The sequence below is a fragment of the Echeneis naucrates genome, chromosome 8 (genome assembly GCF_900963305.1).
Source record: "Echeneis naucrates chromosome 8, fEcheNa1.1, whole genome shotgun sequence".
NCBI classification, from domain to species: Eukaryota; Metazoa; Chordata; class Actinopteri; order Carangiformes; family Echeneidae; genus Echeneis; species Echeneis naucrates.
The window spans coordinates 16,445,177-16,457,181 of record NC_042518.1 but is presented as its reverse complement, the minus strand read 5'-3'; the positions used below and the strand labels follow the sequence as shown (position 1 = coordinate 16,457,181).

General features: G+C 44.1%; 1 protein-coding gene across 1 annotated transcript in view; it reads left to right on the top strand.

Moving 5' to 3' along the window:
• Positions 1–1,049: 1,049 nt before the first annotated feature.
• Positions 1,050–12,005, top strand: part of grin2ba (glutamate receptor, ionotropic, N-methyl D-aspartate 2B, genome duplicate a) — a 74,495-nt gene continuing 63,539 nt past the window's right edge. The window contains exon 1 of the mRNA XM_029508493.1: positions 1,050–1,244. Within this exon, the coding sequence (XP_029364353.1) occupies positions 1,050–1,244 (195 nt within the window). The remainder of the gene's footprint in view (positions 1,245–12,005) is intronic.

The window sequence follows — 12,005 nt, the reverse complement described above, 5'->3', positions numbered from 1 at the left end:
TAGATGTTTCCTGCTCCAACACACCTGATTCAAATGGGTGACTCCTGGTCAGACTTCAGCAGAGCTTGATGACGAGCTGATCATTCGAATCAGGTGTGTTGGAGCAGGGTGACATCTAAAACGTGCAGATCAGCGGCCCACCACTCTCTCGCTCCTCACCTGCCCTCTCCAATCAAGAAGCCAGAATCTCATCTGGATGGAGCGTTTATATCCTCCATAATATATACAGTAATGCTGCCTCAGAACATTTGACGTGAATTATTGATTTGTGTGAGATTATAGGTAAATCGTAAGCATTCACATGCATCCATGTATCTGTGAGCGTGGGTTTATGCACTATTTATGTGTGTCAAGTTCTCTCATCCCTCTGTGTGTTTAAAGCCTTGTATTCCACAAGGTCCATCCCCCTGCCCCCCATTGCCCCATTTCAGCGGGCTGCCATTGATATACACTGATTCATAAAATGCATGTATCCTCTCGGCAATTCACTTTATTCAATCAGTGTTTCATGGTGCTATATAAACTTTCTCCTTGCCACCTCCTCCCTTTTTTTCCCCTTGGATTTTCCCTTGTTTTTATCCCAACCTCTTCTGCTATCTCTCCAGGTTCTACTCTCCCACCCCAACACCATGGCTGTCTGCGGACGCTGCAGCCCCACCCTGCCTCATGGCCATGCTGGGGCCTCTGCCTCCACCCCTTCAGTTGCCCAAGAGCAAGAGGGGCAAGTCTGTCCCCTACATCCGCCTCAGCCTCCACTGCTCCACCGCCGTACCAGCGCCTCTCTCTGCCTCTCCTCCCTTCTCCTGCTGCTCTGCCTTCTCCACCTGCCCCTGGCCTGCCACTCACGGAGAGAGAAGGGTGGGGGAGGCGGTGGTGGCCACTACATCCCTATCCCCCAGCCCCCTCCGCACCACATGGCCCTGCCCAACATCCTGCGAGGCCTGAGCATTGCTGTTGTCCTGGTGGGCAACTCCAGCGAGGTGGCCCTAGCTGGGGCCCGGGAGAAGGAGGACTTTCTTCACATGGCCCCCAATGTGGAGTTGCTGACCATGAATGAGACGGACCCTAAAAGTATCATCAAGAGCATCTGTGACCTAATGACTGAGCACTGGTTGCAGGGTGTGGTGTTTGGGGACGACACCGACCAAGAGGCCGTTGCCCAGATCCTGGACTTCATTTCAGCCGAGACCCATATCCCCATCCTTGGAGTCCGTGGGGGTTCCTCCATGATAATGGCTGCCAAGGTAGGACAACCAAGTATCTTCTCTTCAAAAAAATTGCGCTGCACTCACTTTCAAACAGCACATATGCAAAAACAAACAAGGTTCACATTTCCATGAATTGAACAGGGAGGTGAATACAGGTGGTTGGAGCATTAAAACGAAAAATGAGGGCTCACCTTGAGAAGAATGAATAAAAATGTTTCTTAGCACAGATAAATGTAACGTGATAACTGGCACTGCATAAAACTCATCCTTTAAAAATTTACTCCACACTGCACAAAATAGATGAGATTGGATTTATGGTTGCTATAGTGGCACAGCATAGACAGCACACCGACCTGTTCTTTCATGATGCAATGCTCTTTGGCTCTTGTGAGGCCGCTCTTCACTGTGACCTTAAACCTCTGCTGGATGCCGTGTCGATTGGCTGCATTTAGCTCTCAATCATAGCTGCGTCGCGATCTCTGCTGTGAAATCATGTCATGGATGGATTACATCACCGTGCACACTGAGCTTTTTTTCATCAGCAAAAGATTCATTCAACGATTGACCGTGGGCACACGTCTTAAACTACTGCAAACTGTGATAAATCTGTCATTTGTTTCCATCTTTTCCTTACTGTGCATTTCCTGTGAAAATGTTACAGGGCCTACTTGTGGTTAGATTTAGCCTTCACACTGACAGCCATGAAAAACAAACAAACAAGTGTTACAGAATGAGGTACACTTGAGTGCACTTGAAAGGGAGAAAATGTGCTTTAGAAGTACAAGCTCAAAACTTCAACCATTCTCTGCTGCATTGTCCTCTTGATTTCTGCTCTAAACAGAGAAGCCATTTTGAATAGTTCTGCCACAATGGAGGGTCTCTCAACTCCTCCCCTCCCGCCATCCTGCGTCAGTATTAACACTGGGTGCAGACAGACAGATAGGGTAAGCTGGGGTGTCTGACTTGAAAGACAAACTGCCAACAGCTCTGATGCCAGTGACGGGATCAGCTGGAGATTGCACCAGAATAGAGAGCTAGATCTCTGCCTATTTACTAGGCCTTGCCTAATGGGATAAAGCAATCTGCTGCTGCTTTATCTGTGTCTGCCTGGGATCTGTGGTTGGAGCCCATTCCACAAAATCAGCTCATTCATTTGTTATTTTATGCACAAATCCAGCTGTATTAAATAATAAGGGAAAATTAAACCTATAATAAAAGACAGAAAACACTCACATGTGCCGTCCAAAACTTAGAAGGTTGCCGTTGGAGTCTGGGAGCTCAGACAATCTCTGTCTCCCCTCGGCCATCCCTGTCTCCACACTGTTGCTCTCCAGTTTGTCTGCTGACCCTCTGGTGTCAACAGGTCGTTGTACCAGCTGAGACATGCGTTGCAATGACATGGCGAGGCCAGCAGCCACCACTGAATTTCTTCTTTCTGTTCCTTCTCATTAGAGCAATAAGGAGAGAAATGGCAGGGAACAGTCCACTCCCATTTAAAACTGAACTCTTCCAAGCACAAAGACTGCTCCACAGCGCACACATTTTTTTTTACACTGTTGCATGCTTGCCCATGCCGTTTCCATTTTTTTTTAAATTTCTTGTTCTTTTTCTTCCCCACTGCTGCAGCCACATCTGTCTTAAACCTCCAGCTCCACTAACTCCTTGACTGTAAAACATATACATCATTTAAAGCACACCAATTGCCCTTTTGGTGCATGGAGAGTTACATTACCTCTGGAAGTTTATGTATGTGTAAGATGCAGGGTTGTAGGAAGATGCGGGCGTGTGCGTGTATGCGCACACATGTGCACGTAGGGACAGTATCATTCACTACGCACATGTGCCTTAAGCGTACCAGGCAGCAAGAAAGAGCAGTGTTTTGCGGCAGAGGTTTAAATGGCTTTCCCCGGCCACAAGCCAGAGTCAGCCTCTCCTGAGAGCTTCATCCTGGCTGCACGAGGGCCCAGGAGAGCAAGGATGGGGTTGCGCTAAGGCTCTGTCTCCAAACGGATTTGTGTCTGCTTAATGGGCTGAGACAATGGAGTGGTGAAAATACGATAGAGAAGGATCAGAGAAAGGCAGTGAGAGAGAAACAGAGAGAGAAAGAGAGTCATGTGGAGGAAAGTGGAGAAACTGAGATAGTGGGGATGAGATTGGGTGGAAGAATTTCCTCCTTATAGTGAAAGCAGGGAGGGAAGGAAAGGCAGAATTAGCTTGAAGGGACTTGGCCAGATCAGGTAGTGTTCAGACAGAGCTGCCTGTCTGTAGACGTGATGGACAGATGAGGGGGAGAGACAACAACTGAGTCAACAGCGGTACAGGAGACAGAAGTGTTTGACACTGCTCAGACTTGGAGGAAGTGATGGAGAGTGGGTGTGGGAGACACAGAGAGATAAAGGGAAAGCAGCAGGGAACGAAAGACAGGGTGAGGAGAGAGAACTCCCCTTACATCTGGATGGATGGGAAAAAACTGTAATTGTGTAAGGTGGTGTTATGGAACGTCTGGAAAGTAAATGGACTGACAGATATTGGGAAATTGGGAATTGTAAGATGAACTGTTTATCTTAAGTTCACACACACACACACACAGATAATATACTTTGATGCACAAAAACCAAAAAAAAACAAAAACAAAACAAAACAAAAACAAGTGTGGATCCATCAAGACTGAAGGCCAACTGCTGCTATTACAGTTGCCAAGAAAACCCCTCCTTTCCAAAGAGCAATGATAACAGGGAGCAACATAAAGGGCTGGAACTACAGCATTTCAATTTTTAGTGCAACCTAAAATGCAGTGCAAAATTTCACTACAAGATAATTCCATAAAATGTCCCCTCCGGAATGGACTAGTTTAGTACGGTGAGGAGTGAGGAGTCGGGTTGAATCTGAATCAGAGTAACATTTTTATGCTCACACATGCCTTTACGAGGAACGTTACTTGTTATATGTAGAAATGAAACCAAAGCGCAGAATCATCATGCCAGTGGGAGATACAGGGCCCCATCCAAGATGACTCAAGACCTAAAAAAAGGACTTCCAACATAACTGTCTCAATCAGCCATACAGTTTTCTGAGCCGTCTGACATCTCTAATGAGAACAAAACTTGATTTTTTAGAACAATTCCTTGTGGGGATGGAGCAAAACTGCAGTAGCAGCTCAGAGATGAAAAGTGGGACTACAGTTACCACAGTGGCTGCATCGGCACATCGAGCTTACCAGTGGGAAGTGGCCATATACTGCAGTTACTGTCTGTGCAGAAAAAAAGTGAACTTGTGCATTTGCTTGAAAAGAAGGATGGCTAAATAGATGAAGGAGTAGGCCAGGTGGCGTCAACAAGGAATGAAGAAGAAGGAGGGAGAAAAAGGAGAGATGGACGGAGGCAAAAGGCACACACATCTATATCAATGAATAAGATTGGGGAGGGTTTGCTGGACGTTCAGAGGGGGCACAGAGAGACGGAGAGGCAGAGTGACATAGAGCGTGTGTTTGCAGGGAGCGCAGCAGCAGGTGTATTGCCATCTCTCCAGCGAGGCTGATGGTACAGCAGAAAAGAGAACAGAGGCCGTCTCCCTTTGTTTAGCATATTGCAGCCTCAGTGAACGAAGAATAAAGAGGGAGAGAAAGATGGATAGAGCACAGCTGTAGCCACATCTGCGAAAGATGGGATATGATAAAGGAGGAGGACGAGACAGTGAAAGAGGAGGAAGGCATCCAACAGTTTAAGGGTGTTTGTCTGTGTCCTTGTGCATCTGTGTGTGTTTATGTGATTACCTAGCCAACATGGCTGTAGTTGCCAGTCTTTTGTCAGTAGTGCTTTCCAGCACCACCCTGCTTGTTGTCCCTCTACAGCATGCGTTGGACCGCAGTAATCATTCTGATCTAAAGCTTTGGCTAATGCTCATATTATTAAGACATGGTGAGCCATTTTCCTCAGCTTGTCTAGAAGGTATGGCTTTGTAGTGGTACAAATAGCCGTAGTTGTCGGTGATCACCCCAGGGCTGCTACACAATACCAACAGCGAGCTAATCTATTAGTGGAAGCTGCCGCTGCTGTAGATCGGGGGAGAGATAGCATCCACTTGTGCAAAGGATTTAAATGCAAGATTGGCAGCAATTAATGAAAAAAGGAAAAGCAGCCAAACCGGGTCACCTGAGGGAAACTATAATATGATATGAAGAACAATTGCAGACACGCAAACATATGCAGTCTGACGCACAAAACATGATGCATGTAAGCGTGCACACGCTTATACCCCTTATTTCTTAAATATATACAACGACATATGCTGCAAAGGTAATTTGCATTTGAATATTAAACAGATAATGGAGGCAATGGAGTGGTTCTGCAGCTGCAACATCACCGTCCCACAAACACTGTCAATGTATCCACACACAGGTGCTCCCACACACAAAAAAAGTCTGCTCACTACCATCTTTTGTGTGACTGGCAGTCGTCTCCATGAGGGGAAAAAACAGCAGGATGCCAGCAATTAACTTTTTGACCGAATAATTCAGGCTATAAATGTGGTTCTTTACCTGTAGACGTCCAAGGCTTTGTAAGAAAAGAGAGAGAGAGTAATTATGTGTCCAAGCACAACTGTCCCTGTGTGTGTGTGCGTATGTGTACACACGCGTGCTAATTCCTCAGACGAAACAGCCTGGATGATGGTGTCGCACTGGTGTGGGTGCATGTGTGCGTTTGTGAGAGAGTCAGGACCCAGCTGACGTGTTTCGTCATAGTCCAGGGGTTATTTCAGTGGAACAATTAATGTCCACACCTCATTTTGCAAAGGAGCATGTTCCCTTTAACCCCTGTTTCAATGTTTAAAACCTTTTTTAATATGTAGCCACAAATAAAACTGGCATGCTCGGGCATCCCATCCTGAGGTACAACCCTGTAGGTTAAACATAACTGTTCCTGCATTTATATCCCCAATTAATGACCAACAATAGTGCCTATTGTTGCATAACACTGAGGTCCTTTACTCTATCAGTGCAATGTGCTGCCCGGCTTGGCATCATTGTGTCCCTGCTAAAACATGGGCACAATTAGGAGCTTGTGCAAATGATAAGTAAAAGTGAGTGTTCTTGTGCCTGATTCTCTCTTAGTGTTTCCTGTTGTTTCCTGTTTTGACTGCCCCTCTCTCTGCTCTCATCTTTTTATATCTCTCACCCCTGATTGTTAAATTCATTTGTGGATTTTGCCGTATTCCCACGACAGTAAAACTCTTGAAACAGCCTTCTGATGATTGTGTTCCATCCTCCCATGCTCTCTGTCCTTTGTTTTTCCTGCTACATTTGGCCATTGTTTTTTTTTTTTTTTTAATATATCATACTGCAGTTTGCAATTAGAAAAGCTCAACCTGGAAATTTTTTCAAGACTTTTTTTAAATCCTGAGATTATGCTATGTTGATTTCATCTATTCAACATCGTGTTAAATAAATATTTAATTAAAATTGTATGAACTCCAGACAGCTGATGCAAACACGAGCATGTCCTCCTTTTTCCAGTTTTTCATCACGTTTACACAGTAGAGAGTAATGTAGTCTCTCATGTTTGCCGTGGTGACACATCCTAAAGGGTCAACGTCAGGTACACGGAGAAGTCACCACATCGGCACACACACAGCAAGCTCGGTTTCCAGTCGCATCTTGGCTCTGCGAAATGCCCCTTACCTTCTCATTGTCCTGGTTTAGAAAATGTGAAAACCCACTGTGTGTGTTCCCCTTTTCTGTACAGAGAAAGATGGATAGAGAGAGGAAGAGAAACAGAGAGAGAGAGCGAGCGAGAGAGAGGGTTAGGATGAAGGTAGCGAGAAACATTGACAGCCCTAAATTTATGTGTCCTATTTTCCAACCCCGTTGGTCTCAATTTACTATGGCCATTTAGAATGTGGCCATTTTAAACTCACCCCATAACTTTTTTTTTCTGAACCCCCCCCCAACTGCCACACTTTCAGTCTTTCTATCTCAAATTCTATTTCTCTCCTTACTTGACATTACAGACAGATTGCTCCCATTCAGTAGGTTAACACCACAGATATAGTGGTGATGTGTGCTTTGATGAGGGAAATAAATACAAATGAGATGAGGGAGGCTTTTACAAAATGACTGAGTGGAAGTGCCCTAGCTCTGTTTTCTTCAAGACTTCCTTCTGGCTTTTTTCTCTATTCTTCCCCGTTTTCCTCCTTTATGTCTTTAATAGTTCTTTTTCATTTGCCCTCTCTCTCCTAATGATGAATGTGGCTGGCTGGCATCCTGTGGCAGCTCACATGCGGCAGTCGGACAGATTTACAGCAGATGCATGGGTGTTAATTCTCCCTCCTCCCCCTCTGACCTTCTTACCTCTACCCTCACCCACTCCCTTGCTCCCCTCCTTCAAGCTCCCTCTACATGATATTGGCCGTTTGAAGACATAAGAATAGAGTAAGAGGAAAACATCCCTCCAGCCATGCATCCTCACCTATCTTTTTTCCTTCCTCTCTAGTTCAGGCACTGTCTCACACCCTCCCGCTTCCCTCCCCTTTTCTCCTGCATGGCTTCTTTTTCTTCATTCTCACCCTGTCCCCCTGATACAGGACCAGCCACACCTTCCCGTCCTTCCCACCTCCGTTCAAGGCTTCTGGCTCCCTCTGGCCATGGCCCTTAAATCCAATTCCCCCTCCTCCATCACCTCTTCCCTCGCTCCCTTACTTCATTTGAACCTCATCTCCCTCCTTTTCTGTTCTCCCTTCCTCTCTCCTTGTCCATTCTCCTCTACCTCTCATCCTTATAGGCACAAATCATTCAGACCTCACTTTTTCCACTCCTCCGTACATCACCATCACAATGATCTACAGGCAACTGCTCCCCCCTTTACTTCTCCTTCCTTCACATCCATCCCCCTCTTTTATCCTCGTGGACCTTACGCCAGCCCTTTGCCAGGACCCTTATTAGCCTTATCTCTTTCTGCCTCCACCCTGATTCAGGGGTGGAGAGGCAGTGGACCTCCATCTATTCATGGACAGGGATGAGTCAGAGCTTTTCTATAAAGCCATAGAAGAGGCCAGGAGAAATTTTGAACTGTTAAAAACTGCCCCACAGCACTCAGAGGATCAAAGATATGCTGTCTCTCCACACTGCCTGACCCATATACCAACCTCTGTAACCTTTACAGCCACTGTTTTGCCTCCAACTGTTTGCATCCATCCATATATAAACCTCTGTCTTGTTCCTGGTGATGGATGGTGAAATTCATCCCCTGCAACACTGTGTGTTTCTGTGAGGATATCATTGAGCAAGATCTCACTTTGATTTCACTTTACATTAGCGTGTCACTCAAGGACAAGTAAAATTCTAACATGTGAAAATGGCCTGACGTATTGTTGTAATCATTGTAAGCAAATGAAACTGGCACAGAAAAGCACGACAGCCTGTGTTAGACTTTGTGTTTTGTTTCACAGGGTCAGATTTATGCCACAGAGTTATCTTCCACTTCAGTTAGATAGTATTTTTCAGTAAAGTGCCACAATTTTATGGAAAGTGAATGAAAGCTTTAAGATGTGTCTCTCATCTCTCAGAGCAATAACTCAATCATGATCTATTGATTTTAAGATGCATATGACATCGAACTTTTGAATGCCACCAATATAAATAGAATTCTTAATAGGAAAATTTGAAATCATAATGATGCCATTAATCACCTGGAACTGGTCATTTTTTAAAAGCAGAAGTGAGATGGATGATGACAGACATCCGGCTCTTGGACACTTAAAAGAATCACATCTTTTATGGATACATAGATGCAGTCTGGTGCTTGGACTTAAAATGAATATTTATGTATAATCATCAAGGTAAAAGTGCCTAAAGATTTTTTTTTTTTTAAATGGGAAAATCTACCAGAGCAACATCGAACTGCCGTTGAACATGGTGCTGAGGGGCGATACCTGTATGCTTACTAAGACATGTGGCCTTTTTGCTCTGGTCACAGTGCACTTGGAAAGGTACAGTGGATCCCTTTGTGCGAGTCAACTGGTTGTACCGGTGCACAATTCCTCCACAGCGTCAATAAGTCTGTCCTCAAAGTGATTTGGAAATGGGCAAAGCAACCAGCAGTGAAGAATGCAATGGAGTGCCAACAGAGGTGATAAATTGGAGGAAAAAGGCAAAATCAGGCATCTGGATAATCTAGTTCATTGTGTTAATTTGTGAACAGATTTAAACCAGTTAAGCCATTCACTCTTCAGTCACAATATGGCAAACAATGCACCACAGAGAGATTAATCACATCATATACATTGAACCAAGACATCAATAGCACAAATGTTGATGTTTCTCTGGTTTTATTGATTCGGACAAAAGTAAAATAATTTCTAAAATACACAAAACACATGTGAATATATAATTAAGATCTGATTTAACAATAACACATTAAAATATAAAGTTATTATCTGGTGCTGAAACATTAAGCTAAATCTGTATCTCCTTTCACACTTATTACCCCCATTTTGAATGCTTTATTTAGTTCACTTTTGCCACCAGTTAGACTTTCTTCTTTGCCACTTGTGTTTTTATCTGTCTATCTTTTTGACCTGTGTGAGGGAAATGATGTAGAGAAGGAAAGGAAAAAAAAGAGAGCGAAAACGGATAGTCGGAAGGGAGGGAAAGCGGCACACAGACAGAAGGAACCAGAAAGTGAAGAAATAAAGAAGAGAAGGAGGCAGGGATGTGGAAGGAGACAGGCATGAGTGAAGACCACAATGCACTCGCTCAATTACTCACCAGTGTTGTGCCAAGCTGGTCCTCATCAGAGCCGCATGCTGGGACACACTCACAGACACACACACACACACACACACACACGGAGGCGCTTACGTAAAGTCCACCGGCTCTTCCTATGTCTTCAAAGACATCCCACCACACACAGAAAAATGATTGTGGGGGCATAGACAAACAGACAGACACACAGTTGTACGTTTTCCAGGTGACAATCCAATCTATTCAAGTGTCAGAGGCTATTTTCATCTGATCTGACCCCAACAAAGCTTTTCACCCTGAGATGGATGTCAGGTGGGAAAACAGATCAGCAGGCCACTATCAATAGCCCATCCACCCGCTTTGTGCACCACTACTCACCAGGTGTAAGAGAGGAATAGCCATGCGGTACAATATTTCTCACTGTAAATAAATAGATTTCTACATTGTGCACTGCGCTCTTTATAATGAAGCCAATGGCGCAAACTCCTTCTTCTTTTAGTGTCATTTGTTGTAGAAATTGTAAGTGCATTATTTGAAAATAGCATAATTGGTCTTTTTTGTAAGTACCAATAAAAGAGCTTTTTCCTGTTTTCAATTTATTACACTTCATAGATAAAATTATTTTAAAAAGATCCCAAGAATATCATATTAGTTTTCTTTAGAAAATCCACCTCCTTGTGTTCGTAGAGTAATCACCACAAAAGTATTCACAGGCTTGAAGGAGAAAAAAAAGAGCAAGAAACACAGAAAAGATCTTTTTGCCCAACCCCATTCTGTCTCGTTGCATATCTCCCTCTCTATTTTTTATCTCAACAACTCTGCTGCTCTCCTTCCCCTCTTCCTCTTTTTTTCACGTCATGTGAGTTGAGGCGAGGCGAGCTCCTGTGATGAATGTAAATGTTGCCCCTCCCCTCCCTTGTTCTCCTAAATTACAGCAAACACCACCTCCTCTTTACTCTTCACTCTCTCTGTCTGTCAGCATTTGCCCACAAGCCTGCTGTTTGTCCTCAGACGTGGACCGGCTGGGCAAATTGCCCGCCGGTCGACATTTAAGGATACACATTTAAGGATCCAGTACCCAGACATATGAGTCAGACATGACAAATATATAGCACTGTGAGTGAAAAGAAAAAACCTCTAGCCAGCTCACTGGATGGGGATACTTTCAGTACAGTGTGAAGCCTAGACTGCTAATTCTTAATCAGCTTCATTATTGTCCCCTCGCATTGGCAGGAATTTGTATTTTGACCGCGTAGTGAAATTAACATCTATAGCTATTTTTCGTGTGTTTCACGTTTGAGCAGAACAGAACATACCAGGTGGTTTATCTTCCTTACTATATCACACATTGTTTGGGCCAGGATTCACGTGAAATGTCCAAACGTTACTTTTGAGTAGATGCATGGATGTGGCACTAAAAAAGCACGTAGTTTAAAGTGCTGAGATAAACTAGTCGCAGGGATCAGCCCAGGACTTTTAATTATGGAAGAAAAGCTTCCACTCTCGTCTTTTTCCCTTGACTAAAGAACACATTAATGCTATACTCTAAACTATTTAAACTGCAGACAATGGAGCTTATGACCTGTACTGAAATGCATGAGTCGACAACTTCCTCCTCTATTTCTTCAGTGCTTTAAGGCTGACTAAAAATTGAGACACTTGATGTTCTGTGCAGGGATTTGACATTCTTTTCGTCTATGGAGCCTCGAGTCCCGTAGACTAAATGTAGTTAGCCAAGTACCCCCATGTTTCCATGTGACAAAATAAACACATAAAGGTATGATCTGAGAAGTTAGGCAAGTCTCTTTCCAATGAAATCAAATAAAATTGGACCAGTCTACTCTGTAATCCCCAGCACGTCCTTAATACTCTCTACTTCCACCAGCAAAATAGGCGTGTTGTCATCTTCCTGGATGCTGAAAAGGCATCTGGCCAAGTAGAAGGGTCACGTCTGTTTTTTATTATATTGACAAAGAAAATAAATGTATCTCCTGGATTCAAACTCAGGAATGCTAAAGCATGACTACCTACTACAGTTCTGCTGTCCTGTGTCCACTTTA